Source organism: Leiobunum rupestre, chromosome 5 (genome assembly GCF_980474605.1).
Source record: "Leiobunum rupestre chromosome 5, qqLeiRupe1.1.hap1, whole genome shotgun sequence".
Taxonomy (NCBI): Eukaryota; Metazoa; Arthropoda; class Arachnida; order Opiliones; family Sclerosomatidae; genus Leiobunum; species Leiobunum rupestre.
Genome location: NC_143388.1, coordinates 26,861,228 through 26,888,136, shown reverse-complemented (window position 1 = coordinate 26,888,136; position 26,909 = coordinate 26,861,228). Strand labels below are relative to the sequence as shown.

The 26,909-nt window shown below is 36.2% G+C and overlaps 4 protein-coding genes across 13 annotated transcripts; 2 read left to right on the top strand and 2 right to left on the bottom strand.

Moving 5' to 3' along the window:
* Positions 1–3,339: 3,339 nt before the first annotated feature.
* LOC149944016 (putative phosphorylase b kinase regulatory subunit alpha) lies at positions 3,340–10,837 on the top strand. Of its 6 annotated transcripts, none has more exons than XM_090174726.1 (25): positions 3,340–3,547; positions 3,648–3,809; positions 3,876–4,092; positions 4,156–4,238; positions 4,306–4,485; positions 4,552–4,593; positions 4,651–4,809; positions 4,879–5,001; positions 5,069–5,272; positions 5,821–5,899; positions 5,961–6,205; positions 6,314–6,458; positions 7,086–7,250; positions 7,331–7,510; positions 7,708–7,773; positions 8,126–8,423; positions 8,488–8,647; positions 8,714–8,869; positions 8,928–9,156; positions 9,423–9,440; positions 9,578–9,621; positions 9,691–9,852; positions 9,914–9,967; positions 10,026–10,229; positions 10,296–10,837. In XM_090174726.1, exons 1-25 carry the CDS (start codon positions 3,470–3,472, stop codon positions 10,500–10,502), a joined length of 3,660 nt encoding a protein of 1,219 aa, XP_090030852.1. In that variant the 5' UTR covers positions 3,340–3,469; the 3' UTR covers positions 10,503–10,837. The 6 variants fall into 6 exon arrangements, with proteins under 6 accessions (XP_090030852.1, XP_090030853.1, XP_090030851.1 ...); XM_090174727.1 differs by lacking the exon at positions 6,314–6,458 and adding an exon at positions 6,828–6,972 and having other exon boundaries at positions 3,341–3,547; positions 9,694–9,852; positions 10,296–10,836; XM_090174725.1 differs by lacking the exon at positions 6,314–6,458 and adding an exon at positions 6,828–6,972 and having other exon boundaries at positions 3,341–3,547; positions 10,296–10,836.
* Positions 10,838–11,427: 590 nt separating this feature from the next.
* On the bottom strand, positions 11,428–12,643 carry mRpL22 (mitochondrial ribosomal protein L22). Its single transcript, XM_090174734.1, has 6 exons — positions 12,605–12,643; positions 12,207–12,433; positions 12,070–12,135; positions 11,931–12,008; positions 11,768–11,837; positions 11,428–11,700 (listed from the first exon to the last, which is right to left on the bottom strand). Exons 1-6 carry the CDS (start codon positions 12,624–12,626, stop codon positions 11,483–11,485), a joined length of 681 nt encoding a protein of 226 aa, XP_090030860.1. The 5' UTR covers positions 12,627–12,643; the 3' UTR covers positions 11,428–11,482.
* A 92-nt stretch (positions 12,644–12,735) lies between these two features.
* LOC149944014 (gem-associated protein 5-like) lies at positions 12,736–21,927 on the top strand. Of its 4 annotated transcripts, none has more exons than XM_090174597.1 (23): positions 12,736–13,146; positions 13,207–13,391; positions 13,466–13,598; positions 13,665–13,870; positions 13,927–14,077; positions 14,142–14,238; positions 14,296–14,408; positions 14,474–14,559; positions 14,628–14,704; positions 15,533–15,740; positions 15,803–16,151; positions 16,694–16,865; positions 16,934–17,073; positions 17,130–17,379; positions 17,442–17,727; positions 17,788–17,907; positions 17,969–18,179; positions 18,237–18,330; positions 18,920–19,122; positions 19,322–19,478; positions 19,543–20,029; positions 20,081–21,602; positions 21,657–21,927. In XM_090174597.1, the coding sequence occupies exons 1-23, from the start codon at positions 12,832–12,834 to the stop codon at positions 21,798–21,800; spliced, it is 5,706 nt and encodes a 1,901-aa protein (XP_090030723.1). In that variant the 5' UTR covers positions 12,736–12,831; the 3' UTR covers positions 21,801–21,927. The 4 variants fall into 4 exon arrangements, with proteins under 4 accessions (XP_090030723.1, XP_090030722.1, XP_090030724.1 ...); XM_090174596.1 differs by having other exon boundaries at positions 19,543–20,057; positions 20,109–21,602; XM_090174598.1 differs by having other exon boundaries at positions 19,543–20,186; positions 20,265–21,602.
* On the bottom strand, positions 21,867–22,885 carry LOC149944013 (nudC domain-containing protein 2-like). 2 transcript variants are annotated; one of them, XM_090174601.1, is made up of 6 exons: positions 22,867–22,885; positions 22,553–22,635; positions 22,380–22,491; positions 22,269–22,317; positions 22,050–22,204; positions 21,867–21,985 (listed from the first exon to the last, which is right to left on the bottom strand). In XM_090174601.1, the coding sequence occupies exons 2-6, from the start codon at positions 22,630–22,632 to the stop codon at positions 21,920–21,922; spliced, it is 462 nt and encodes a 153-aa protein (XP_090030727.1). In that variant the 5' UTR covers positions 22,633–22,635; positions 22,867–22,885; the 3' UTR covers positions 21,867–21,919. The 2 variants fall into 2 exon arrangements, with proteins under 2 accessions (XP_090030727.1, XP_090030725.1); XM_090174599.1 differs by lacking the exon at positions 22,867–22,885 and adding an exon at positions 22,732–22,860.
* Positions 22,886–26,909: the final 4,024 nt, after the last annotated feature.

The following is a 26,909-nucleotide window of genomic DNA, read 5'->3' as shown; positions in this document are numbered from 1 at the left end:
AAAAACCGCGAGAGGCGCATTTATACAAAATAAATTCGGCAAATATGGTTCTGCTTTTTTTACAGAGGGAAAGGCTATGGCAGATAGCGCATGCGCAGTCGTTCTTTTTATCTATAAGATAATTTACCCCCTGCAGGGTCACTTGCGTTGCCCTTTAAGATATAAACAGAAAAGGTAGTTATCTTCAGTAATAAACCTTGGATAAATTAATTCAATATGAAATCAACATCCATCACAAGTTACGACTAAAATTTTGAACCAGGGAGTCGTGAAATCTATGAGCCAGGTCTTTACAGCCCATGAAAGTCGTGAAATCAAACTATGAGCAAGCTAGTCTTTACAGCCCATGAAAGACGTGAAATCACACTATGAGCCAGGTCTTTACAGCGCATGAAAATCGTTAAATCAACTATGAGCAAGGTCTTTACAGCCCATGAAAGTCATGAAATCAAACTATGAGCCAGGTCTTTTCATGCCATGAAAGTCGTGAAATCAAACTATGAGCAAGGTCTTTACAGCCCATGAAAGTCGCGAAATCAAACTATGAGCCAGGTTTTTACAGCCCATGAAAGTCGCGAAATCAAACTATGAGCAAGGTCTTTACAGCCCATGAAAGTCGTGATATAAAATACACGTAATAAACTGCAGGAACTTTTTTCTTCAGAGCACATCGCTTGTCGACAAATATGCTAGACCTTCCACATTTACCACCCCCAAAGTTCTAAACAAGTATTGTAACTTACAGCACAATATAGATCACCAAATGAACATTCCGTTTATAGGTTTTAATCTACTCTTCATTTTATTGCATTACGTCAAATTAAAATTTCTAATTGTTTAATTGGAAAATAATTATACTACGGGACGGGGCCGCTTAAATTCTGCTGACTGGCAACTCGGTTTTCCAAATCGCGCTCGCTGCGCCATCTAATTTAATGAAACAGTACTGAATCACAGGAATCTGGGCGGGAATCTTAAATTTTTCCGGAATCAAAGAATCATCTTCGGATCTGGAATCATAACGGAATCATGGAATCATAACGGAATCATGGAATCATAACGGAATCATGGAATCTTACACGGTATCAAATTCGAATCTATTTATTTATATAATAAAGAAATCTGTCACTAAGCTAGTGTTAGCTTATATGTGGCCGTACAGTACATCAAAATAGTTACATGTTATTAATTAAACAACAAAAGTTTTACAAAATACAAATAAAAGGGGTGCAGACGGTACAACGAGTTAAAAAGGGTAATTTGAGACTAGAGTAAAACATAAGTCACAGATAAAAGCATAATGGTATAGTTGGGGAAAACGTAAGAGGGGAGGAAAATAAAAGTTAAGCTAGTTGGTCAAGTTTAGGACGCACAATCTCGCGAACAGAGCGTCGGAGAGCAGAACGAGTGTCACAAGAGAGAACATCAGCTGGTAGAGAATTCCATAGATCAATTGTTCGGTGGGAGAAATGCCATTGGCGCAGGGATGTTCTAGTCCTAGGTTTAAAAATTTTTGCGTAGTGTCCCCGGGTTCGATGTAGAGAGTCAAATCGGAAGAATGAGTTTGGGTCGACTGAGGAGGCACCATGCCACAGACTCCAAAGTTGTACAATATAGTTCACGACATGTCTGAGTTTGGGGGAGTCGAGATGGAGTGCAGCGTCACGGTCATCAGGTGATAAATGTTCTAGGCCGCGAGTCAGTTTGGTTCGATTGTGTGCTATCCTAAGGCTATCTTGGTCACCAAGTAGAGAGGGCCTCCGCACTTCTGAGGCGAAGTTTATATGGGGAAGAACCAGTGCTGTGATGTATATATAGTGCGAATAAGTCGTGGGGACCGAAAGAAGAAGTTCCGTCTGGTGAAGCCCGTGAGAGAATTGATCTTTTTTACAACCTTGGAAGTATGATAGCTATAGTTCAGGCTGTAGTCCATCCAGATTCCTAGGTCCCGAACAGGAGAGTCAGCCTTAGGAAGCGCAGTACCATTTAGTGTAAAGGTGGTAGAGGGATTGTTTTTACCGAGATAGAGCACACAACTCTTCTGGATGTTAAATAGCCAGTTGGAAATGGCATTTAGGTCTTCTTGGAGGAGAAGGTCATCTCAGAAAACTGGAGTCATACCAGAATCGGGAAATAATCTCGGGAATCAAACTCTAGTGATGGAATCTTTTTCGGTGAATCATGGAGGATGGTGGGGGGCGTGTATGTCTTCCGAGAGAGCTGAAGTTTTACCCCACGTTTTATTTTAGGTAGTATCATTTTAAAGGGTCGATGTGCAATCTAATTTACAGAACAGTGGTAAAAGTTGGGTGTAGTGGGAATACGTATAGTGAACGCTGATGCTGGTGGAGGGGTACAAAACATAATTATCAGACTGATAATTTCAAATGCTTCAACGTAGGTTGCGGAACCCTTGAAATGCAAAATATTGCATTTCTTGTTTCCTTTAAATATAAACAAAGAAATAACCTTAATCAGAATCAATAAGGAAATACTAAATTCACGTAAAATTGTGATTATTTGGAATCTTAGCAGAAATCATGAAGAATCAACGGTTTTTTTTAAGGAATCCACGGAATCGAAGGTGAAATCAGAAAAATAAATTAGGATTTCAAAAGAATCAGAATGAATTCATGAAATCAAGGTGTAATCAAATAATAATAAATTTTATTTCGTCAGGTAGAGAAAGCTATACACTTATTGTGCCCTGACACCTCTACAACAAAGTGAGAACAGAGTCAAAACAAAAACAAAAATAAGGAATAAAAACAATATATACACACAAAAGATAAACACAAAACAAAAACAAGATGTACACACACTAGCGCGAACCGCTAAACTTAGCGAAACGGGCCTTAATGGCAAACACAGACGATTTGATTTTAACGTCCGATGGAAGACAGTTCCACGTGTTTATAACGCGTTGGGTGAAGAACGTACGCCGAACCGTACTGAGACATCTTTTCTTGATAATGGTGGGAGCCTTGCGCCCTGCCCATTTGAGGTCAAAAAAGTGCGCGGCAGACACGTCATAGAAGCCATAGATTATTTTGTAGGTTGGAATAAATGTTTTTTGGAATCAACTCAAAGATTCCTTGATTCCGAATCTTGTACGCTTTTTGCGGACCCCTCGTTTAAGCACCTATTGGAATCGCTTTTACGAGAATTTTAGTGTTTGAACGCACCCTAGGCCAAAATCGCTTGGAACCATAGACATAGGGACTATACTTAAAACTATGTCTATGCTTGGAACAACTTATTTACGCATGCTCGTCCTACAGTCCAAGACTGACCAATCGCGATTATCACCAATATTTACTTAACAACGCACGAGTAAATCACGTGTTTATCTTGTATCTATTTGTTTATCCGAATGGACAGCGATTACTAATTTGAATAAGAACGCCAATGGACGATGTTTAATAAAAATTAACCGAATTTAATTCAAAATACCTTTATTTAATTTAAAATGAGGAGTCGAAGTAATTCTGGTGTAAGGCTCGATTATTATCAGCGAATAGTTTACAGGACTATATTAGATCATCAGGTATTCAAACTTTTATGCTCTGAAATCCTTGGTTTCTTCAATAATTTTTCATTGATACATTCCTGGCGCATTAAATCTGAAAATACATATTTATATATAGAATCCTGTAACTGGTCTACTTCCATCTACTATAACTAAAAATGATCATGCTTGGGTTCGAGATAATGTTTATTCCATTCTCGCTGTTTGGGCCCTCTCTATGGCATACAAGAAAAATGCAGATTTGGATGAGGATCGAGCCAAAACATATGAGTTGGAGCAGGTACTTTATGTTTAAATCTGTGTTCATGTTATGTTTCTGACTTAATACTTTTTCTAACTCAAAAAGAGTTGCGTTAAAATGATGCGTGGTCTCTTAATGGCTATGATGAGGCAAAAAGACAAAGTTGAACTTTTCAAAGAAACTCAAAGCACTTCGGATTGTCTTCATGCAAAATTCAGTTCTAACACTGGCTGCACAGTTGTAGGGGATAATGAGTGGGGTCATTTGCAATTAGACGCAACCTCTCTATATTTGTTAATATTAGCTCAAATGACAGCTTCTGGTAGGTTTAAATATTGTGCCTAGTAAAGATATATCTGCTTTAATGTTTGCTTTTTTTTGACAGGACTACAGATCATTTTCAACTTAGATGAAGTGGCATTTGTTCAGAATTTAGTTTTCTATATTGAATCTGCATACTGCATTCCTGTAAGTGACCTTGCTCAACACTGGCATTCAGAGTAGTTATAATTAAAGTGTTAACATTTCAAAAAAGGACTACGGGATCTGGGAACGAGGAGATAAAACTAATCACGGACTACCCGAGCTCAATGCTAGCTCTATCGGAATGGTTAAAGCTGCCCTTGAAGCTATGAATGAGTTGGATCTCTTTGGTGGTAGGGGTGGGCCATCCTCAGTGATTCATGTTCTTGGAGATGAGGCTCAGAAATGCCACGTAAATATTAATTTTTATAATTAAATAATTATCTATAATTGATCATTTTGTTTAATTATAAAATAGGCAGTTCTACAATCAATGTTACCCCGCGAATCAAATTCCAAGGTAATTTTTTTATAAATTACTTTTTTTATTTAAATTTTAAAATGTTCTGAATAATAGGAAGTAGACGCAGCCCTGCTCTCTGTGATAGGCTTTCCAGCTTTTGCTGTGGAAGATCGAGAATTGATCAAATTAACCAAAGAAACTATAATTGAAAAGCTTCAGGGCCGCTATGGCTGCAAAAGATTTTTACGAGATGGTTACAGAACGGCTAAAGAGGTACTTCATTCTATATTTCACCATACATTTTTTCAACAAATTTAATAACAATTTTTACCATCTTTATAGGATCCTAGTAGACTCTACTACGAGCCTTCGGAACTAAAGATATTTGAAAATATAGAATGCGAATGGCCATTATTTTTTTGCTATTTGATAATTGACTCTTGTTTTCGTGGAGACCGCGAGGCTGTATGTATATCACTAAGGCAATTTATATTATCTTAAAAAAAAGTTTAAAATATGAAATGTAATTAAGGTTGAAGAGTACTCGGACGCTTTAGACAAAATCCTAATTCGTACCGAAGATGGTCTTAAACTTGTTCCCGAAACATATACAGTACCAGCTGATAAAGTACACTTGGAGTATGAAAAACCTCATAGTCAAGATAGGGTTCATCTTGGGCAAAAGCCCTTCATGTGGGCGCAATCTCTGTACCTCATTGGAAGGTTTTTGCAAGAAGTAAGAATTTTGGTAGGGATGCACCGATATATCGGTATCAGCCAATATGGGCTTAAAGGAAGTTGATATTGGCCGATACCGGTATTAGAACAATATTTTCAGAAAATCATTTAAAAATAAGAAAATTATCAATTAACTGACTAATGATAATATTTTATTTGATTGGCTGCACCTTGTACGCCAGACTTCAGAAGCTAGATCATACCTGTTTTTTAGACAGGGGGTTACGAGTGTAAACAAATAAAAAAAACAACAATATTCGATTTGTGATGGAAAATATGCATCACATAAAATGAAAAGAAACATATTTGGATATGCTCTTGCAAACATTTTTTCATGAAAAATTGAATAAAGTGGTATGACAGTGCACTGAACCATCTTTTACAATGATTTTATCATATACACTACTGTTATGATAGATAAGTTTGTTAATATCGGCCAATATTATGGGCCACAAATAGCCGATTAATTGGCTGTACCCATATCGGTGCATCTCTAAATTTAAAAAAAATATATTTAGATAAATTTTTATGATTTTTTTCTTTTAGGGATTTTTAGCACCTGGAGAATTGGATCCTTTAAATAGAAGATTGAGTTCGGAGAAGAAGCCTGATGTAGTTGTACAAGGTATGTGGAAATATCATATTGTTAAAGAAAACGATTGTGATTCTAATTTTTATTATTATAGTTGTAATACTTGCTGAAGATACTCATGTGCAAGAAAAGCTGAGAAATCATGACTTTCCCGTACAAACAATATCTGATGCTCTACCGATTGAAGTCCTAGGAGCGAGAGTCTTAAGCCACATTTACGCTCATTTAGGTCAAAATAAGAAATTGAGTTTATCAGGACGGCAGTCTCACGATGTGGGGCTTCTCAGTACCAGTAAACTTTACACTCTTCAAGATAAAATATTTGTTTTTACGCCGCAGGTATTATAATATTTTTTTAATTAAGTTTTTAGGCTATGGACAATTTTTACGCGATTTTCAACCCCAGTTTTATATGCTCTATGTAAATTTCCCCTTTGCTGCCTCCAGTTTTTGGATCAGCGTCGTTTCTACTTAGCCTCTGATACTGAATTGATGATAGATATATTCAAGACTGAAATATCATTCTTAAAAACCAGCTGGCGACTTTTGGGTAGACCCACGGTTGTCATGGCATTGAGAGATCACGTTTTAGGTGTGTTTTACGTAAAACACTAGCGTGTTTTAATCTCCCCCACATTCCCATTTTTTTAAGTTGTGGTTGATGTGTAAATGCATGTCTTGGATTTAAACTAACTCTTCGTGAAGTCTTATGTCACAATGCCTTGGTTTTAGGAATTTTGTAAACTGGCCAATTGGGTAACGCTGGTCTCTGATTGGTCAGTTTCTTGTTCCATGCCAATAGAACGTCAAATACACACATTGAATTAACAAAAGTGGTTTTTCAGACTATTTGATTAGTTGCCACGCATGATTTTTATTTCTTAATCCATCCTAATAGATTTGGCGAATATTTTTGTTTTTATTTTTCCTCTCCCTGGGTGTAACATTGGTATTCGATTAGACCCTTGCACGTGAAGATTTCTACGTTGTCAATGATATAGAATATATGGCCAGCATTATGAGGGACGCAGTGTCATTTTTAAAAGTTCATTGGCGTGAACTTGGGCGACCTACTATCACTATTGTTCTTTTGCGTCAGTATTTGGGTAGGTGTTGTGGATATTAATATTTGTGGCTTTTTTAACTCTTTATAATAACGCTCGATTTAATCTTGTTAACTTTATAATTAATGGTATTTTTATACTTTTCTTTTATTCAGAAAATGATAAATTACCTTTAGCATTGATATCAACTATGAAAAAGTTAAAAAGCGGATATATTAATGGCACTAGAGTTACTCTGGGGTCGCTCGAAGATTTTCTGAGCACTTCATGTATTACTAGTTTAAGTTTTTTGGGAAATCACGAAATTGGGGATCCTGACAGTGAGTTTAATTTTGATTTTGAAACACGTGTTTATGGCACCCTAGTCTCAAGTTTTATAAAAATTAATTGAATGTTTTAGAGCTGAATGAGTCTGTCAAAGAGTATCTGGAACGAGAACTTCACAAACCAATGTCACGACCTTCGTTGCTTCATCCCAGAACTTCCATAAGAAGAAAGGTTAGCACTCGTCACAGAAAATCAGGAATCACTGGAATTATTCGTAGAACTAGATCTATACAAGTTGATCAGTATGATCCTGGTGAGATTTTAACAATTGTTTAATTTAGGCCTATTTCTATCGAGTCTATGTACCCTTTTCCTCTACGCATGGCCTTACTTAGGTTCAAAAAAATGATTCTTTAAAGCGATAATAGCTGGGGAAATTGTAAATCATGCTCTTAAAAATCTTTATTGAAAATAATCCTTTTTTAAAAAAGTTGTAAATGTTTTACGCAGTGTCTTCAAATGGGAATGGTCCAAAAATTGCTGGTGACCCCTCCTCCATAAAGAGTGAAAAACCTGGTAACTTTACAAAAAAGACTGCTGACCCTCTTGTTGTTGTAACTTTTGGCACTAGTTAAGAGTTTATCGTGCATGTTTGTTAGAGTAGGTAATAAAACTTTGGTGATGGAAAATTCAGTCTAACGCTGCGAATAATTTTTAAATGGTATTTCTGCTTTTATAATGTAGTTTATTATTCCGCCTTATTAGTGACTTAAAAAAATTCGCTAACATATACACGCTTAAATTAAGTAATTTAAAACGTAACGGTGCACTTTTTTAGTTTGTAGAAGGTTTGAGTCTATCGATGGTTTTTCACATCAGATATAATTTGTAGTGCCATCTCTAATTGTTAGTGTAACATTTCTAACAGACATTGTCAACTTAAGAGCTAACTACGAAAGACAGTTGAGCCCCACAAGTCCAACCAAGGGCGATTTACCTGCGTTACAGACTGATTCCTATTATTCCTCAAGTGGGGACCGCAGTCCATCTCCCGCCGCTGATATGGATGATGATAATGAAACGTGGATTTCAGCTAACAGAAGAATGAGAACCATGTCTGATCGATCTTTTGAACATGTTGGGGAAGAGGATCTAATGACAATGCTCCGTGAAACTGACTCTCTCGAAGAACAAGGAGATATTTTGCATTATTTGGTTATTAGCAAGTAAGAGATGAGTATTTTATTTCTAAATATTCTTTAAATTTACATTGCTTTTTTTTTCACTCAGAGGCCTCAAAGCTGAAACTAGGATTAGCGGACAAGATCGAACAGTCACTATTAAAGATCTGCTGAAAGATCTGTATGAAAAAGCTTGTCAAGAAAAAAAATGGGGGTTAGTGAGACATATTGCTGGGATTTTGGGCAAAAAAGTTGAAGATCTTCCTAAAGTACGCCAACATAATTGGTCAATACCATAGTGTCTAAATATTTAATTTTTCCATTTGCTTTTGTAGGCAATAACAGATCTGTTAGTTAGACAAAAACAGGTGACAATTGGTATGCCACCGAATTTTGAACACACCATTACAAGGCCATTACCAGCTAAAGAATTGAGGGAAATAATAGAGAAAGCCCATGGTGGTGATCAAAGTACAGCTATGCTTACTCAAGTACGTAAAGTTTTTGAGGAATTGGTTAAACTGTTACATAAATTATTTTATTTTATAGGAGCTTCTTGTCTACCTTTCAATGTTCATCAGAACCGAGCCACAAATGTTTCAAGAAATGCTACGTCTACGTGTGGGACTTATCATTCAAGTTATGGCATCCGAACTTGCTCGATCTCTGAAATGTTCTGGTGACGACGCTTCGGATCATTTGCTGAATTTAAGTCCTTTTGAAATGAAGATGTTGCTTCATCATATCTTTAGTGGAAAGGAGTTTGTAGTTAAGAGTGGTAAGATAACACTATTTTCCTCTGCGTTGGTAACATGTAATGTAATCAATATTGTTCTATATTTGGAAGTCTTTTCTACTTAATTGGGTGTTAACACTATTTTTAACTGCGATGTATCTTATTCGATAAGTAGTAGTAGTTGGAGCATGTTAATATCTCTGTTTTTATCTGAGCTTGTCTCATCGTATCGTGGTTGGTCTCTTGGTTTAATAATTCTTGCTGTAAACTAATATCTTGTCTCTTATACTGCTTTTGTGTCTCATCAGTACTTGTGAATCGTTTAGGTGAGTTGATTTCTTAGGTCATGGCTTGACTTCAATAGCTTTGCTTGACATTGTTGATAAATATATTGGTGTCAAATATTAAATCCTTTTATGTATCTAAAACCGAAGTTTCTACATAGAATATTGTATTATTACAGCTCGTAGTGGAGTTGTTTCATTGGCTAACATGGCGACCAGCAAAGTAATTTTTTTTTTGGGTCAATAACTATATTTTCAGATATTAGTAAATACTTAAACAATTTTGTTCTAGAAGAGCATGGTGGATAGTTTTGTTTCCAAAGATACTACAATTGAGGAAGGTGGACAAGAAACGGATCGTCAAGGGCAGTGGTTAAGACGACGTCGATTAGATGGTGCTCTCAATAGAGTACCCAAGGGTTTTTATTCAAGAGTTTGGTCTGTTTTGGAAAAAGTGGGTATTTCATAGGCAATTTTATTTAGAAGTAGACTCCAATACCTTTTAATTTTTGTAGTGTCAAGGAATATCTATTGAGGGAAAAATACTATCTCAACAGTTGACTCGAGAGGTGCAATCTTTATAAATAATTTTATTTGTTAATTTTTAATTGGATTAATTGTAAATAGATGACTCCCGGAGAGTTAAAATTTGCCCTTCAAGTGGAGCAAGTCTTGAACAGCATACCCCAACCAGAATATAGGCAGCTTATGGTTGAAGCTTTAATGGTGTTAACTTTAATTGTTGAACACGATGCTGTGCCTTATTTGGGAGGACTTATCAGCATTGAATACTTGGTTCACAAAGCGAACAAAGTATTCTTAGAAGATCAGGTATTAACAATAACGCATCTTGATTATCTGGGTTGTTTTACCAATTTTTACTATTTTTATAAATAGAAAAATGTTAAAGGTGATGCCACTCTGTGCTGTGCTGTTCCTTTAGCTGAACAAGTGGCACCTTGTAACGGGGCAGCGGGAGTTTGCATGCATTTTTACGACAGTGCCCCTAGTGGTTGTTTCGGGACAATGACCTATATGATTAGGGCAGTCACGACTACTTTAGAATGTTTCGGATCAAAAGATCTAGATTGTCGAATAAGTTAATTTGAGTTATTAGATTGGAATTTTTCTTAGTCATTTCTAAGGGGAAAGTTAATTTTAGTTTTGTTGGTTAAATTTGAAAAAAGATTTATAATAGGCATTAACCACATTTCTAGTCTTATTTTACAACAGTAGCCAATTTAAATAGTTTTTAGAAAGGCAATAGTTAATATACAATATTATTGTTTGAAATCCCTACAATGTACATAGGATATTGCAAAAGCAGTTTAATCATGTACAAAATGGCAATATAATCCTATAAATATCTATAAGTATATAGATACATGTAATAATACTGTAGCGGGGTGTAATTTATTTTGTGCCATATTTTAATTAAATTGAAACTTTAAAGCAATTTCAATATTATTTATTATAGTGATCAGTATATTATGAATTAATGTGAGATTAGTGATTAATCGATATCTGTAATCAATACCAAGGTAATTATTTGCATTTAGTAGGAGTGTACGAGTACTCGCTTGAATCGAGTTGGAGTGGGCTCGAACTCTATAAGCCTTGTTCAGAAACTCCCCAAACTTTCGAGATTTAAATTAGGTTAAACTCGACCAAAACTCGTAAAGCAGTTTTCGTATTACCGTGTTTCAGGGCTATGCGAGCACTCGTTTAAACCGATTACTGGAATAGAGAGTACTTGTTTAAAAATGGAAAACCCCGCTGAGCTTTCGTTCTTCTTACAGTTTCAAAAATATTACATCATAACTCCCCACCAATTAGGGCTCACAAAAAACATTCGACGTTGCACTTTATCTGTTACTGGTTCTTCATTGGATCATGACAGACTTCGAATCAAACCTCAAATTTGGTATAGAAATTGGTGAATTTACAATATTAGCCAACACTACTTTATAAAAGCACCTATGCTATAAATAAACTATTAATTAAACCTAGATATTGTTATCAGAATTGCTGAAATTCAAAATATTACACAACACTAGTTTATTTATAAACTTCATAAATAATATCTACAATGAACTTTTGATAGTTCTATTTCTTAATTCCAAAATGTATTCTTCCAGTTTTTCATTACCAGTTTGATCAGGCAGATAATAGTGTTTTGGAGGAGGTCCTTCCTCTAAACAAACGAAATAATGGCAATATTTATACTGAACTTCCCCAAATCTCATTCTTGCGTGTCTCCTGACTCCTTTTACTACGACTCCTTTCCCGGAAAATGAATGAGCTTAATTTAAAAAGCATAATGATATTTAATATTTTAAATTTTAAATTAGTATTATATTTATACTTACAAACCCATAAGTTGGATTTATATTGAACGTTATGCTCTTTAACTGCGAGTTCTTGGGCCTCTAATAGTACCTAAATAAATGTTACAATTACTGACATTATGTGAAACAAGCAATAATAAAGAATTTATTTTTGTAGGGTTAGAATCTCAAAAAATTTACATACCTCTTTAATAATTTGGGCTCCTTTAGTCGGAGTATGTGACATTTGTTTTATTGCTTCGTCAATAGAAAGTCCACGAATCTTAAAATATGCATTATAATAAATATAAATAGAACATAATTCTCTAGAGATTATATTATACCACAGTTGCGAACATCAGCATTTTCTCTGGTGAATATTTTATCTGACACCTTTCGTGACATACCCACTAAAATTAGAATTACAATTATATGTTTTAAAATCATATTAAGTTTAAGTGAATTGGTTAAATGAATTTACAGCAGGCCTTCTTTCTTCTCCTGGCTCTTGGGGAGGATAAACAATTTCATTCTTTTTTAGCCAGTTTTGGTTCAGTGTTTTAAGGTAGTCCCTTTCAGACTTAGGTGAAGTTGAATGAAATGAATTTTGATGAACCAGAATTGGGAGGATGGAAACTTTGGGGATCGACACACTTTGAACCTTGAAAACTGGGGTTTTTCTTAGAATATAGTTTGAACCATTAAAACCTATAAAGAATTTTTAAGACATTAAGAATCATGTTTTGTCTGCAATCAAATACCTATATCTAAGGAATCACAACCCCTAAGTAAGCGGGTTGTACAATGTGATAAATTTAGATTACGTTAATATTAATAAATATGCAACTATAAAATTAATTTATATTGAAAAATACACACATAATCGTAGAGGAACTGCCATTTTTTTATTTATTTTATGCGACAGCCAATGAAATTTAAACAAAGAAAACACGTGATTCGTCTGACCTTTCTTCTTTCTTTTCGATCCTTAGGCGCGAGAGCGGCGAGAAGTCAAATTTTAGTTGCCTCTTGCACCGTAGTGGCAAGTGGTAGTCTTTACTTTTGGCATTCCCAAGGCTTAAACGCACCGTAGTACGAGAGTAAATATGTTTCAGGAAGGTAAACACATTGGACCAGCACCAAATTGGTATTGCCCCCAAATAAGTGACATTAGCCATGATGGCTTATTAGCCTATGGTTCGCAAGGATCTATAGTTTTAATTGATGTTAAAACTGCACCACCAATATACAAATGCATTCAACAATTACATTTAAATAGAATAGTTGTGGTTTCATTTAGTCAACTGCCGGATCACACGCACCTTTTGGCCACCGGTAGCCATGATAAGACTGTAAAGGTTTGGAATACCAAAGACATTCCTAACGATCTTGTTCTTCTTCATGAATTTGAATTTAAATCTGTAAGACTTTTTTTTGTAAAACTGATTTCAGGTTTAATAGTATGCTAATGTATTTTTTAGAAAATTGTTTCGTTGGATTGGCAAATGCAAAAGAGTGACGACACTTTATTTATTTTGGATGAAGAAGGAAAATTGTTTATTTGGCAGTTGGTTAATAATAGGGTCAAAGATGTCCATCTGAAAATCAGGAATCATCCTATTATTTTGTCATCTTGTCCTTACAATCCGAATCTCGTTGTTCTTGGGTAATTATATAGATTTTCATCAAACAAAGACAAAATAGCATGGTTTATTTCACGTCATTTTTTACCATATACAGATGTAAAGGTGGCTGCATTTTTGTAGTAAATGCTTTAAAATCCACAGAAAGATTTTCTATCTTAAGGGGTCACGATGATGACGTATTGTCAATTAGCTGGCCTCCTTTTAAACCATCGGAAAATCACAAACCAGTATGTTAAATGTAAAATAACAGAGGAAATGAAAATCTTTTTTTATGTACTTGGTTGTCAAACTAGGACTATTCGACATCATTTGATCTCGCAACTACTAGTCGCGACAAAACTCTCAGAGTGTGGAACATACAAAAACAGAAATGTATGAAACATGAGAAACCACCCTTAGTGAACAAACATCAACGTAGAGATGAGGAGAAAAGAGGCCAGTTCGTTGTTGCGAAATGGAACCCCTCTTCCTCAAACCAGATTATTTGTGCCTCGCAAAGGTAAGGCACTGTCTAGACTTTGTCTTTCCTACATGAATATCTTAATTTATTTTTAGTGGCGAGCTGTTTTTGGCTGTTGTCAAATTAGACCGTAAAGTTCATTGGGAACTTTTTGATGGCAAACAAATGGGAGTACATAACCGATGCGTATTTAGCATCGCTACTTTCAATAGCAACTTGGCCTGTACAATTTCACTAGATCGACAAGTATGTTCAAAACTTATTAATTACCAATATTAAAAATTAATAACAATTTATGACATTATTGTAGGTAATATTATGGGATATAAAAAGAATGAAATCTTCATTATCTTTAACAACGCTGGGAGGTTTTGGTTATGCCTTAAAATTTTCCCCCATTGATATAGGTAAATTGAATTTGCTCAACTTTTAAAGTGGAACTTCAAAGAGAATTTATATTGTAGGTAGGTTAGCGATAGGCTCCGGAGATAGCTTGATAAGGACATGGAACACTTCTTCCGTTAGTGGTTACTCGACTAGTACGTATTGGCAAGGCATTAAAGGGAAAGTGACTGCGGTGAGTTTCATCTTTTATTTTTAATTATCATTATTAAAATGGTTTTAAAATTTTTCCTTCCACAGTTATCATGGCATCCGGAGAAGGAGAACCAACTAGCATATGGAACCGAAGAGGGAAGAGTTGGTGTTTTAGACGTCCTTTCTCACAAGTATGAAACATCTATTATTTTATCATTTAATTTTTATTCTTAATTACCCATTCTTTTTACATTTTCAGGCCGCCAGTAGTTTCAAATATTCACCATGTACGCCAAGTTTACACCTTGTCTTGGGGCCCATTAGTCAGAAATGATGGTGATGATTTTTCTTGTAATATGGGGTGCATTCAACTCAAAGAAAGGCTCAGTGCTGAGCATCAGATGAAAAAAAAAGTAGTTGTACGGGGTTTTCCAATTTCCAGTTTTGACGTCACGCTTCCAATCGGATTGCCATCGAAGAAAGTGCATTCTTTTTTGAGCATGTGCACAAAGCACTTGGGGAAACTTTTGGCGATGGAGTATGTAAATGTTACATTGAAGGATGATCTAATTAAATCTTCTTCAATCTCGTCATCATTACCACATGGCCAACTTTGGTAACGCGCTGTTTGCGCTACAGCGGCCAACACATTTGTCGAAATTCCGCGAGCAAGGATTTTTCCCCTATAATCTGTACTATAACGTGTAGGAGTTCAGCGCCACGCTCGGTTGTTATATTGATTTCAATCTAAAAACTATACTAAAAATAATAATCTCACGTCATACACATCTTTTGCTCTTAGGTTAACACAGAAACGTCAACGAATGAGATGGCCGCTGTAGCGCGAGAGATCAAAGTTGGCCGTGTCATTACAAAGTTCATTTATAAGCAAATTAGCAATTTTTCTTTGTTGAATTTCATCTTCCGCCATCTTATCTATTCGCCGAAATCACAATCGGGGAACAAAAACCGTTCAACAACCTAAAGCGTGTCATGGTGGGAATCAATAAAAAAAATTTCTTTTATAATGTCGTACAACAACCTCAGCGCTGAAACATCACTGAAATTGGAATCGCTTTTTTGAGAAATCGTATTTTTGTTGTTGAACGCACCCTAGGTTACAATTACTCTTATTGAGTTTTTTTTTTTGCTTTAATTTTTCAGAGACTGAACCAAATGAGAAACCGAAATGGTTTTTATATTCCTGTGGAGATGGGAAAATTATGATTCACGACATGAATAAGCCTGATAAAGATCCGTTAGATTTTGATGCTTTGATTAAACCAAATTCGGATAAAACTAAAAAGAAAGGAAGATCTGAATTTTCCTGGAAACCTGATTGGACCATTCTTGCAGTCGGAAATGCCGATGGGTGAGATTTTATAATTATTTTATAATTTACACATGTTTTATTTTTCTTGTAAATTTTTATAGTGTGGTTGAGATTTATGCGCAAGATTTCGAATTGTTAACAACCTTAACGAGCCAATCAAAATTAATAACTTGTTTAAAATGGCACCCTATGTGCACCACTGTTGGATCTGATGTTTCAGACAAACATACTTGGCTAGCGTGTTCATCTTACGAGCAAGTTATACAAGTTTACGATCTCAAAGACGTACTGATGAAGTTGACAAGCGGTGCCAATAATGATTCACAGAAAACAACAGTAACGAGTGCTTTTAAACAGCTAGCCGGGCATAGAAATAAAGTTTTCAGTTTAGTTTGGAGCCCTCATTCAGATGCTAAACTAGCATCTGCTTCTGCCGACGGAACTATTCAGGTCATCAAAACACATTTATTATTTTGTTTGGGATTATTTTTCTTATATGCTTTGTAGGCATATGAGAGCCTTGATTTTTGGGTTGCGAGCCGAGCTTAGAGTATGAAAAATTTAACTTTTCAATTATCGAGCTGAGCTTTAAAATTTTATCTAGGTTTCGAGTACTCAATGATAGTTCTAGTAAAAAAGGGCTCTGAATAATTGGGTTCATTAAGTAAAACATTTAAAAAAAAAAAACTGCCAAACAACTGACTTATGGTTTTGGTAGTTTGGTGTCATTTCTACATTTAAAATCAGTGACCAATCAGAAACAACTAGGACTTGTACCTCACCCAATAAGAGAACTTAAGGCGTGAATGTTTTAGTAGCTTTTAAAAGCTTATGCCTTGTTAAGAATAATATTTCCAGTACTTGTAAGTTAATCTTAGGCTTCGATTTGAGGCTTGCACCATTTTCAAGCTTTTACTTTGCTTGAAGCTCGATGGAGTACTCGAATGAAATTAAGTACTCTCACATGCTTAATGATTTGTTTAATTCACTAGATTTGGGACGCTCAACTTGGACTTCCTATCAGCAATTACCCTGGTCATCTTGGAATTTGTTACTGTTTGGAATGGAATCCCCAAGATCCAGACGTAATTTTTAGTGGATCGGAAGACTGTTCTATACATCAGATTCATATGTCGAAACTAGTTGAAAAACTACCCCCGAAAAGTAGTACAATATTTTAATTGCAATTTGATGTTTTATTATGTGTGTTATAAATTTTTTTAAAAAAATAGAGCTAAACAAGGTGCCGACGGTTACAGCTACAAAAACAGAACATGTTTCAAGTGATAACGAAGCTCAAGATGGGGTGGCAGATCTGCTGCAAGAAGTCGAAAAGAAACGATCAGAAATTTTGAAGCAAATGGAGCATAAAGTATTGGATTTTATTTATTTATTATTTACCCATTTCTGTAACTAATATTATTTCAGGAACTGGAAGCTTCTTTTAAGGCTGTCAGACAAGAAAAGTCAAAGAAGAAGAAATCGGTGCCCAAGTCCTTCTTCCCCGTTTCTAATTTCTTAGACAATCAACCCAAAACAGTTGTTTTGAAAGATATTCAATATCTCAATGATAAATTGAGTAATGTCGAAAGTCCGATCGTCGAAAGCCCATCTAATTCGGTGTATTTGGCCCCATTTTTGGAATATCCCCAAGTTGAGGAGCTTTTGTCAGCCGAGAGTAAGTTCATTTCTTTTAATTGCTAAGCTGATTTTCATTCTATTAATCCCTTTGTGGATTAGAATCGAAGCATACAGAGTCTGGAAATTTTGAGTACTCTAATTTCATTGGCGTTTGGAATGGGGACATTGAAGAATTGTTAAAATATTCTACGGAGAGAAAACAATTAGATGACTTCACAGTAGCAGTTGCGATGCAAGGTTCACGTGAGATGTGGAAATCAGCTTGCGAAAGCTACGCGGATCAGTTGAATGATGAAGGCAATTATCACAAAGCCGCCACTTACCTATTGGCTTGTCACAAAGTGTTAGAAGCGATTAAACTTTTACAAGATAATAGTTTATTCAGGTAAGCTTTGTTGATCTATAATGTTTATTACTTAAAGGTGACGAGTGTATTTAAATTTAGAGAAGCAATTTCAATTGCGAAATTGAGACTCCCGTCCACCGATCCAATTCATAAGGAATTGTTGTTACAATGGGCTGAGAAATTAGACAGCGATACTAAATTTGAATTGGCTTGCAAATGGTGAGTACCCTGTACGTCATATTTCAAAGATGGTTTATATAATTGTTTATTTTATTCCCAGTTATATTAGCTTAGAAGATTTTGAAAATGCAGCTAAAACCCTTGCAAAGCGATTAGATCCTCATTCTTTAAAAGTGGCGTGCTACTTGGCATCTACTCACAGTTTGAAAGATTCAGCGGAAGGTTATTTGGCGTTATGCGTACAGAAAGCTTTGTTGAAAAACCAGTGGGAGATAATTGAAGAGTTGGTCAATGAACAACAGAAATTAAATGTATTATTTTTATTTCATTTTCCTCCGTTATATTATTTATATTCTAATTATCTATAGGTTATTGAAAACTGCGAGTCTACGCTTTTGTTAACAACTGTTCATAGAACTTTAACCAAAGGTTTTATGGAAAAATCAAAAACAGGCGTTACTAGTAAGTATTATTTTTTTTATATTGGTCCAAAAGTATGACGATTACTATTCTTGAGAAAAGTTTCTACTGACCACTATGCATAACAATGACTCAGTGGCTGCGTTCAGTAACTCTTTAAAAGCTCCGTGCTGAGCTTAACGGTCAAGGTTTTTGATTTCCAGTTTTGTCGTTACGTTGCTCATCCTTTGAGCAACTAAGTCATTGGTTGTAAGAGCAGGTTTTTCCGTTGTTCAACAGTCACGTGACGTCGCAGAACAGAGTAGGGCTAGCTGCAGACGCCGCAACAGACGATATTTAACAAAATTCAACAAGATCCTATGTCACGTTAGCAACCGTCTCAACGAAAATAATTTTTAAGATATTTCGTTGAGAATTACTAAACACAGCGTGTGTTTTCATTGCCAATTTGTATCTCCTGCAGTCTTAAGTAGCTCCGCACTACATCATTAATTTATTATTTATTTATTTGATGCCTTTTTCCAAATAGCTCTCAGTAAAATGTTTCACATACTTATGGAACGATATTATAGTCTTTTGGTGTGAAATATATGAAATTGGTGGATAATTAAATGTTTATTGCCATAACTAGATCCTTTGAGAAATATTCTTATGGATGAGAGTTCAGATTATGATGTTTGGAGGAATCATTTGATTGAAGGAGTAGATTTTTGTACCAAAGTTTGTGAAGAATGGCAGATTTCAATTCCTGAAATTCGTTCAACTAGCGCAAAATTATTCAACACTATTCAAAAGTTATTCAGTAACCGAAAAAATGCACTGAATCAAAATGAAGTAAGTTTCTTTTACGCGGAAAAATTAGAAGATAAATTCGACTTTTATACAATAAATTTTTTTATTGTGTAAAAGTCTTAATTTATTTTCTAATTTTTCCACTTATAATATGCACGCGGCAAAAACGCACGTAAATTATTCAATAAAGTTTATTTTCAATTTATCATTTTATATTTTAATTGATTTTTTTATATTGTAGCTTAATTATCAATTTGCGATTGATTTGACGATGTCTCTGCTAAGTGAGAGTGAAGACGATTGTTTTTCTCATATCAGCAATGCTTTGTTCGATGCTTATAACTTGCAGCCGCAGTTCAATGTTCTTCGAGATCTATGTTTGTTATTGTCACCGAAAGGTATTTGGATTTTATATAATTTTCATCAAAAGGTCTGAATGTAATTATCTCTTGTTTTCCGAAGTTACGGGTTGTGTTCTTGAAGATAATTCACTAATCAAAGGACAAAGTTTGGAGTCAGTTGTGAAAATGACCACCAATATGTCAGCTCCACAAGCATCCTGTTTTTCCTTTTTCCTTTCGTGCCTTTTGGACCAGTTATATGGACAATCAACTAACTTGCCACCAAAGATTTTGAATCATGTGCATCAGGAACAGACAAATGGAAATGAATCTTTCGATTTGTTTCTAGATTCCATTCAAACATTATCTCAACAGTCAAATGATGGCAGCACAAAAATAGAAACAAATTCAAATAATCTTGAATCCACTACCAAAATTCTGAACAATTTGGAAATTTCCAGAGATGTTTCTTCGGGTGTGGAGTCACAAAATATTTATATTCCAGAAATTGAATTACCAATTATCTTGAATGATGACAATCTCATTAAATTCGAGGTTGAAAAAGCAGCTAGTCCAGAAGTTAAGGTTCCAGCAAACAGTGAAGTTGAGATTTCAGATATCACTGATGAAATTGATGTTTCCGTTAACAGTGAAGTTGAAATTTCAGCTAGTCCTCATGAAATTGAGGTTTCAGCTAACAGCCAGTTTGAGATTTCAGTTAGCACTGATGAAATTGAGGTTTCAGCTAGCACTGATGAGATTGAGGTTTCAGCTAGCACTGATGAGATTGAGGTTCCAGCTAACAGCATATTTGAGATTTCAGCTGGCACTGATGAGATTGAGGTTCCAGCTAACAGCATATTTGAGATTTCAGCTGGCACTGATGAGATTGAGGTTCCAGCTAACAGCAAATTTGAAATTTCAATTAACAGCAATGAAGTTGTGGTTCCCGCTAACGTTGAAGTTGTGGTTCCCGCTAACGTTGAAGTTGTGGTTCCCGCTAACGTTGAAGTTGTGGTTCCCGCTAACGTTGAAGTTGTGGTTCCCGCTAACGTTGAAGTTGTGGTTCCCGCTGACGTTGAAGTTGTGGTTCCCGCTGACGTTGAAGTTGTGGTTCCCACTGACGTTGAAGTTGTGGTTCCCGCTGACGTTGAAGTTGTGGTTCCCGCTGATGTTGAAGCTGTGGTTCCCGCTGACGTTGAAGTTGAGGTTTCAACCAGCACTAATGTTGAGGTTCCTTCTATTAAAGCAGCAGAAATTGCTGAAGGTAGTGTGTCTAGTGATGGTTCAACTATTGAAGTTTTGAGTCAAGTGACGATTGATAATGCTTTGAAAGAAGGTCTGGAAAAGAGGGACTTAGTTTTATCTGATGGTAATAATGATAAGTCCCCAGTGAAATTATCAAAGCAACTATCTCCGTTCGAATCGCCATTCAAACTTTCTCCAATCAATTCGCTAAGTAAACTGTCTCCCATTACAACGCCCACTAAAGTTTCTACAGTTCCTAATGCGGAAGAAAATGGAACCCAATCCCATTTGCAAGTACCTGACCAAAGTGATAAGAAAAGAAAGCATATTAGTGATACAGACACGGATGAAGAATTTTTGGACACTGAAGAAACATTTGATAACACAAAAAATAACGTTCTTGATGAATCAGTTGCTAATGTATCCATGATTGTTCATGTCAATTCCAGTCAAAGTAGATCGGTGTCATCAATGCTTAATAGTACCATCTTGTCATGCAGCTCTGACAATTATGGAATAGACCCAACGGATACGAATGTCAAACCACTATCAGACGTGTTTTTCGATTCGGAAGAAAACAATGAATCTGTTTTAAATACCGACAAGTACCACCAACCTAGATCATCACAAAATCAACTTGCTCAATCTACAAAAGAAGCTTCCAACCAATCTGGTTTAGACAAGATTGAAGAAGAAAAATGCGATGAAATTATGGGCCGTCTGCGATCATTTTTATTGTTGATTGCCCAAGGTTTATCTAGTCCAGCTTTTAAAGAGAGGCAAAAACTAGTTAATGATCTCAACAAAGTTGAAAGTAACTTGGCTGTATCAATCTCTAAGAAAAATGATGAGAGCAAAGAAGAGGAGGCAAAATATCAAGAACAGAGGAAACTTCTTTTGGAAAAATTGGAATTAAACACCAAAGACACTAAGGTAAAATAGGCCTAAAAAATGTGAATTATTTATATATCAAATTTTTTCTTACAGAATTTACCTTATACTAATATGGTTCGATCTTTGGAAACATTTCAAAAATTGCTGGATGTACTTATAAAGATAACAGTTTGTGCCAAAGCTAAAGAAATGTTTTCTGAAATCCAACGTGATATTACGAAACTTCTAACCATATAATATTCGTTCTTCCTCAGTTCTCTTTATTGTTGTTGTATTTAGTTTATGTTGACTAAAGTTAAGTCGCATGTTTAAACTTTTTATTTTCCTGAATACAAAAATTTCATAATAAAGTTATTCTAAGAAAATGGTAATTGGTCATATTTTTTATCAAGTTTAGCTCCGCTGAAATCAAAACCTGGATTCTAGAAAATTAATTTTTATTAACATTTGATGGTAATTGGTAGGTTTTTCACAATTTTAACGTACTTCTAATTGAAACCTTTCCAAATCGAGTTTCTTTTGCATTTCCAACGCTTCCATTGGACAGGGAGCGTATTGGTCTTTCAACAACGATAACCAGTTTGCTTCTACGTTGGGAGGATCAGCCTTAGCGAGTAAAATGTATAATACTTTTTGTTCCTCTGTTAAGTGTGAACAAAAATAAGTCTTTGTGCAAGTGAATGTGGTTTTATTTATAAAACGTACCTATAACCCAAGTACTATCATCTGGGATTATGGTCCTGTACAAATCTCCCTGCGTAATGTTTAATTTTGAAATATACATCAAACAATGATTGCTATAGTTTTTTAACTAACTTTAAATATAGTTTTTCCCTTAAACGCGCATTCGATAGTATTGGGTTTAATTACAACATTAACATCTTTCTTAATGACTGGTTCTCCAGGATCAACCTGAATTGAGACTTCACTGGAAATGTTACATGGTTTTAAAATTATATCAGGTGGCGGTTGAGAAAATCTTATAATACCTAACCGTTTGCCACCATTTACCCCATGGAGTTATACATGATACTACGCCACTTTTTTCGTCAAAATGAGATAGAGGCATGATCTGAAAGCAGAGAATAACCTTTATTAGTGAAATTCCAAAACTCGAATCTGGAGCCTTCGAAATGCTAATTTATACAGTCAAAGTGAGAATTCTCACTTGTTATTTTGACGGGTTTTCTGACAGGATGTGACGTAATATCTTATCGCGATTTCTCTAGAGAAATCTCCGAGCATCCTCACTTTGTCAAAATTACAAATTAAAATGTCGAGTCAGAGCTCATAGGCGGCGTACCGAAGGTTTATGGCGCCCGGTTCAAAATTTTCAAAATGGCGCCTCCTATATTCAAGATAAATTATAAATAGCTATTATATTTATAAAGATGGGAGTGTTTTTGGCGCCCCCTACATGAAAGAAAGCTTAGCACCCGGTTCAAAATGTACGCTCTGAACCCGGATTACTTTGATTGATGTCGAAAAGAATTAAGTTTAAATAATATATTACCGTTAAAATCTATTAAAAAATGTGCACAGCAAATTCTAGTCTATGATTTGCAGGGAAACAAAAGTTTAGAGCGAAGCCCTTGGATAGCGTTCATTTAAAAGTTATGTTTAACGAAACATTATCGTTATCAGCATAAGTGTATAATATTGTTACATAAGTGTGACACTTAATATTCTTCACATGCAAAATATTACTAAGAGCTATTCACAAGACAGATTACATTATGGGCTTCGTCGCCGTATTGCGTCCGCTTGCTAACGCATCACATGTAGCCTTTGACAGCGTTCCGCTAGGGGGAGATTTTCTTGTGATGACGTAACTCCGTTACTAGCTCTCAGAAAAATATTCCCCAAAGTGACAAACTTATGGAACAATATTATAGACTTATGTTCAGGATATCCACCAATTATTTATGGTATTACCATAGTTACTCATAAGTATGCCACTGTACCTTTATTCCATTCAAAAATCTTCACTAACGGTTTGTTTCACCACGAACCAGTAAAAAGGTGGACTACGTTAGATTTTAACCTTTTTATTCATTCTAGTAATTTTGGGAGTCACACTATTGGCTAGTAACATATTTATTTAAGCCAATGGAAAACCTCTAAATTGAGAAGGAATTTTTTGCGTCGGAATTTTAGTCAGCTCAATGTAGCTTTATTGAAATTTATAAAATCGCTCGGTTTGTGCGGATGAAGTAAAATAATGAGTAATTTAGAAAAATAAAAGGTTGAGGAAATGACCAATAAGTGATCGCTTTCCGAAAATGGAACAAGTCGTCGAAGTGGGATATTCCACCAGCGTTTTTAAAACCCATACCAAGCCTAGAAGAGTTAGGCCTAGGCTCAAAAGAATCTGCAAAGATTCCAACCTTGTAGATGCGCCAGAAAATCTCAAAATGAATTTCAATTATTTTTTCCAATAAACTTGCTTCTTTTATTTGACAATGCAAATTTATTTTAGAAAGTGAGTCTCCGAGAATTTAATTAATTTGCAAATTAATTACATTAACAGAACTTGACACTATATTGTAGTTCATTTTAGCTCCTAAGCCTTGGTTGTTCAAACCGGTATTTTACTAAAATAATGGCCGTCGGTTTATCAGACGTAGAGCTAATTGGGCGACGGCATTATCGGCATTTGAGATTCGATGACGTCAAATATGACATCAAATATTACGTAGGGTACGGATGACGCAATATCTGTGAAACAAGCCGTTAGTGAAGAAATAGAGCTAGTGGCATACTTATGAGTAATTATGTTACATATGGTATTACGTCTTTTTGGCCCTTAACGGGTCAGAGATTGCAATAACTGGTGGCTTTACCGGGGAGTCAGGGTCCGGCTCCTGTAACCCATAAGGGCGGTGGTGCACTGGGAGATGTTAGCTCTGATCAAATGGTCCTATCTCCACCTCCGACTTCGGTCAGGTTTGGGCTGGATACTGAGCTTCGGCTCAGGCTAACGGAGAGGGTCCGTGCAAACTGGCTGCCTCGGCGGATTGGGTAGCCTGCTGTGGGGCGGTGGGCCTCCGTATGAGGGCACGGCGGTCCTGTTTCCCGGTCTTTTGGAGCCACACCGGGATCTCCGGTGCCAGCTGTGCCGGGTTACTTGGGCTGCTGTGTGCTCGTCGTTCCCCCTTAGGAGCTTTCTCCAAAGGGTTTGACTCCTTACCTACGTAGGTAGGGTGTCGGCTGGAGTTGCTACAGCATCCACTCTTAATCCCACTGCTTTGTGCGGAGTGAGAATTGGTCCACCCATTGCTGCACCTTCTGCTGGGTTGAGTGGCTTGCGTCAAAGGTGCGACCATCAGTAGTAGGGTGCTACTACCCATGCTTTATTTGTCACCTGTCCGGGCCTGTGGACGCTGGCGTAGGGCATTCTGATGAGACCACCGGTGTAGTAGGCTGTTTGATCGCTTGCAGCACCGGTATATAAATCTCTGACCACATGGGAAACGTCTTATTGTCTTTTAACGGCAGTCTTCTAGCTAATAAAGTCTTAATTTTTTTGACGTATGAAATTATAAATGTCAAATCTTGTTTTAGCGTGGTCGGCAGAGATAAGAGGGATAAAGGGTAGAACCCCTGGGTGGTCTACATGGTTAGTTTTTTGTCTAGCGGTATTTACTTTTCAAGTGAAGTGGTTCATTAATGAAAACCATTTAAACGCGCTCAGCCGGGAGTAGTGGCTCACTCCTGTAATCCCAGGCGTCCGGGAGGCAGAGTTTGTGGATGGCCGTGTGAGGATGACCACCAATCCCCAAACGGGTGGTCGGAATACTTCCGCCAAGGGTGTCCCCACCCCTGTCCCCACGTATCCCCCCGTTGGCGTGGCCGTTACACATATCTCGCCCTGATTAATCAGTTATTGTGTGTGTGTGCTGGTGTCTAAGGCCTCGGGTCGACACCGATGTGTGTGTATCTCAAAAAAAAAAATTAAACGCGCTCTTATGACCATTGAGTTGGGAATATTAATCTAGAGATCCAATCAAATCTGCTCCCCGCGAAACAAGTTTTTGAAAATTACGAATGTGTCGTCTCCTCAAAAATGACGAAAAAACGTTATCATATGACCCGTGGCGCCATCCATTATTTTTGAAAAAAAAAATTTTGCCGGAAAACACGTCTTATTTGAACGAACCATTGAGAGATAGACGGCTCCACGGGTAGAATGATAAAGTTTTCTCGTCATTTGGGAGCAGACGCCAGTTTTGTTATTTTTTAAAAATTTGTTTCGCGAAATATTGAACTCCGACGTTCTGATTGGACCTCTAGATTAATATTCCCAACTCAATGCTTATGCCTTTTCGTTTTGCTTACCTTACTCGTAACTTCGTAATTAATTTTCGTGTTTTCTTATCGGCTTTAAATGTCTGATACACTTTCATTAAGGTGGTTACGTTGGTTTTATTTATATTGAGATACAGATACGAGCTGTCGTTTAGCCTTCACTATTCAGTTAAGGGTTTCTTGTGTGTGTTATAAGCCCGGAGTTCTTAACGGTAAGGGGTTTTTAGTTTTTTCTATTAATTTTTTTATTATTAGGTGGTTTTTTTTTCGCCTGTTCTGGGTTTTTTGAGCAGGTTCAAAAGTGTAGCCCTTTGACGTCATTTTACTCCAATTCTATCTTGACGAAAAAACAAGTTGGAGTAAGAAGGGAGTAGTTAGAGGTTAAAGGTTATATATTTGTTTTGTTTTTAAGATGGCGACCGGTGGTGAGATCTTCAATATAGGACTCATTTTTCTTTTTTATTTAATAATAAAAATAATCCGCTAGGCTAATACCCAAGTCATCAAGCAACTTTTAAAGTCATTAAATAGCATTTAACAATTGGATATTCGTTATTAAAAGCAGGGGCGGCTTAAGGGCCGGGCAACCCGGGCAACTGCCCGGGGCGCCGTTTTGAGAGGGGCGCCGAAATTGAGTTGTGCGCCTTTTTGGTTTACCAAGAATTGGATTTGTTTATAAAATTTTTAATGAAAGCGTAACATAATTTGAAAAATCTTTCGCTAATTAGAAATACAAACCATTTTCACAACCAAAATGTCCAACATCGTCGATGAATGTTTTTTTGCGACTATTTATTTTACAATAGTAAATAAACCATAAAATTACGGTGCATAGTTCTGACGAATAAAGCATTTTCTGGGTATTTTCATTATAAACCAGGGTATATAATATGAAGAAGGAAAAGTGGTTGGGCGATACTAGAAGAATAGAAGTGTGTCAGAATTTTTAGGTCGGTGTACCTAGCAACAGGAGCCATACCACCGGAGGACTATCATCATAGTGCCCTACGCCAGCGTCCCCAAGCCCGGACAGGTGAC

Bases quoted from the DNA above. Each gene is read 5' to 3' on its own strand.
- LOC149944014 (XM_090174595.1), top strand. From the start codon at position 12,832: ATGTTTCAGGAAGGTAAACACATTGGACCAGCACCAAATTGGTATTGC. The intron at 13,147-13,206 runs GTAAGACTTTTT...TGTATTTTTTAG, and splicing joins ATGAATTTGAATTTAAATCT to AAAATTGTTTCGTTGGATTG. The intron at 14,560-14,627 runs GTATGAAACATC...TTACATTTTCAG, and splicing joins TTAGACGTCCTTTCTCACAA to GCCGCCAGTAGTTTCAAATA.
- LOC149944013 (XM_090174601.1), bottom strand. From the start codon at position 22,632: ATGCCTCTATCTCATTTTGACGAAAAAAGTGGCGTAGTATCATGTATA. The intron at 22,492-22,552 runs GTATTATAAGAT...TAACATTTCCAG, and splicing joins AAATGGTGGCAAACGGTTAG to TGAAGTCTCAATTCAGGTTG. The intron at 22,205-22,268 runs GTACGTTTTATA...CACACTTAACAG, and splicing joins TGATAGTACTTGGGTTATAG to AGGAACAAAAAGTATTATAC.
- mRpL22 (XM_090174734.1), bottom strand. From the start codon at position 12,626: ATGGCAGTTCCTCTACGATTAT. The intron at 12,434-12,604 runs GTGTGTATTTTT...AATTCTTTATAG, and splicing joins GGCAGTTCCTCTACGATTAT to GTTTTAATGGTTCAAACTAT. The intron at 12,136-12,206 runs GTAAATTCATTT...TTCTAATTTTAG, and splicing joins GAGAAGAAAGAAGGCCTGCT to TGGGTATGTCACGAAAGGTG.
- LOC149944016 (XM_090174726.1), top strand. From the start codon at position 3,470: ATGAGGAGTCGAAGTAATTCTGGTGTAAGGCTCGATTATTATCAGCGA. The intron at 3,548-3,647 runs GTATTCAAACTT...ATTTATATATAG, and splicing joins GGACTATATTAGATCATCAG to AATCCTGTAACTGGTCTACT. The intron at 7,511-7,707 runs GTGAGATTTTAA...TGTTTTACGCAG, and splicing joins AGTTGATCAGTATGATCCTG to TGTCTTCAAATGGGAATGGT.